The sequence below is a fragment of the Sinocyclocheilus anshuiensis genome, unplaced genomic scaffold (genome assembly GCF_001515605.1).
Source record: "Sinocyclocheilus anshuiensis isolate Anshui unplaced genomic scaffold, SAMN03320099.WGS_v1.1 scaffold1151, whole genome shotgun sequence".
Lineage (NCBI taxonomy): Eukaryota > Metazoa > Chordata > Actinopteri > Cypriniformes > Cyprinidae > Sinocyclocheilus > Sinocyclocheilus anshuiensis.
In genome coordinates this window covers 439,079-439,783 of record NW_015548202.1, presented here as the reverse complement: position 1 = coordinate 439,783, position 705 = coordinate 439,079, and the positions used below count along the sequence as shown (strand labels likewise).

Below are 705 nucleotides of genomic sequence, written 5' to 3'. Positions count from 1 at the left end.
CGCTCTTCTGCTGAAAAGACCCCTGAGAGGCGTCTGTAATATGCCTGACACTTTCTGATTTCACGCTTTACTGCTCTCTCTCTCTCTCGCTCTCTCTCTCTCTCTCTCTCTCATACTGCAGTATCAGCAACATCAGATGTTGTACAGATCAAGCTGTGTGTGTGTGTTGTGTATATTAAATGCAAGAAATTAATACTTTTATTCAACACAGATACATTAAATTGATCAAAAGCAGCCGTAAAGACATTTATAATGTTACAAAAGATTTCTATTTCAAATAAATGCTGTTCTTTTGAGCTTTCTATTCGTCAAAGAATCCTGAAAAATAAAATGTATCACGGTTTCCACAAAAAAATGTGAAGCAGCTCAAATGTTTTCAACATTGAAAATAATCAGAAATGTTTCTTGAGCAGCAAATCAGCATATTAGAATGATTTCTGAAATATATATATAAAATGATTTTAATGTTTATTTTTAGTTCAAATATCATTGATTACAATTAACCGTAAGTATTCTCCAGCATCCTTGGCAGTTTCTTGGCTTGAAATCTTTTTTTTTTTTTTTTTTGTTTTTTCTTTCCCCCTCTCTGTATTGTTGATCAAATAGATTAGGGATGCACCGATATGAAAATTTTGGCCGATACCGATAATTTATTTTTGAAAGCCGATAACCGATATGTTGGCCGATAAATCTATATCCAAATTT

The 705-nt window shown here is 32.8% G+C and overlaps 1 protein-coding gene across 1 annotated transcript in view; it reads left to right on the top strand.

Annotated features, from left to right (window-relative positions):
• Window positions 1-705, top strand: part of LOC107653383 (synaptic vesicle glycoprotein 2C-like) — an 85,973-nt gene that overhangs the window by 60,109 nt on the left and 25,159 nt on the right. The window contains exon 6 of the mRNA XM_016440086.1: window positions 533-567. Coding sequence (XP_016295572.1) covers window positions 533-567 — 35 coding nt within the window. The remainder of the gene's footprint in view (window positions 1-532; window positions 568-705) is intronic.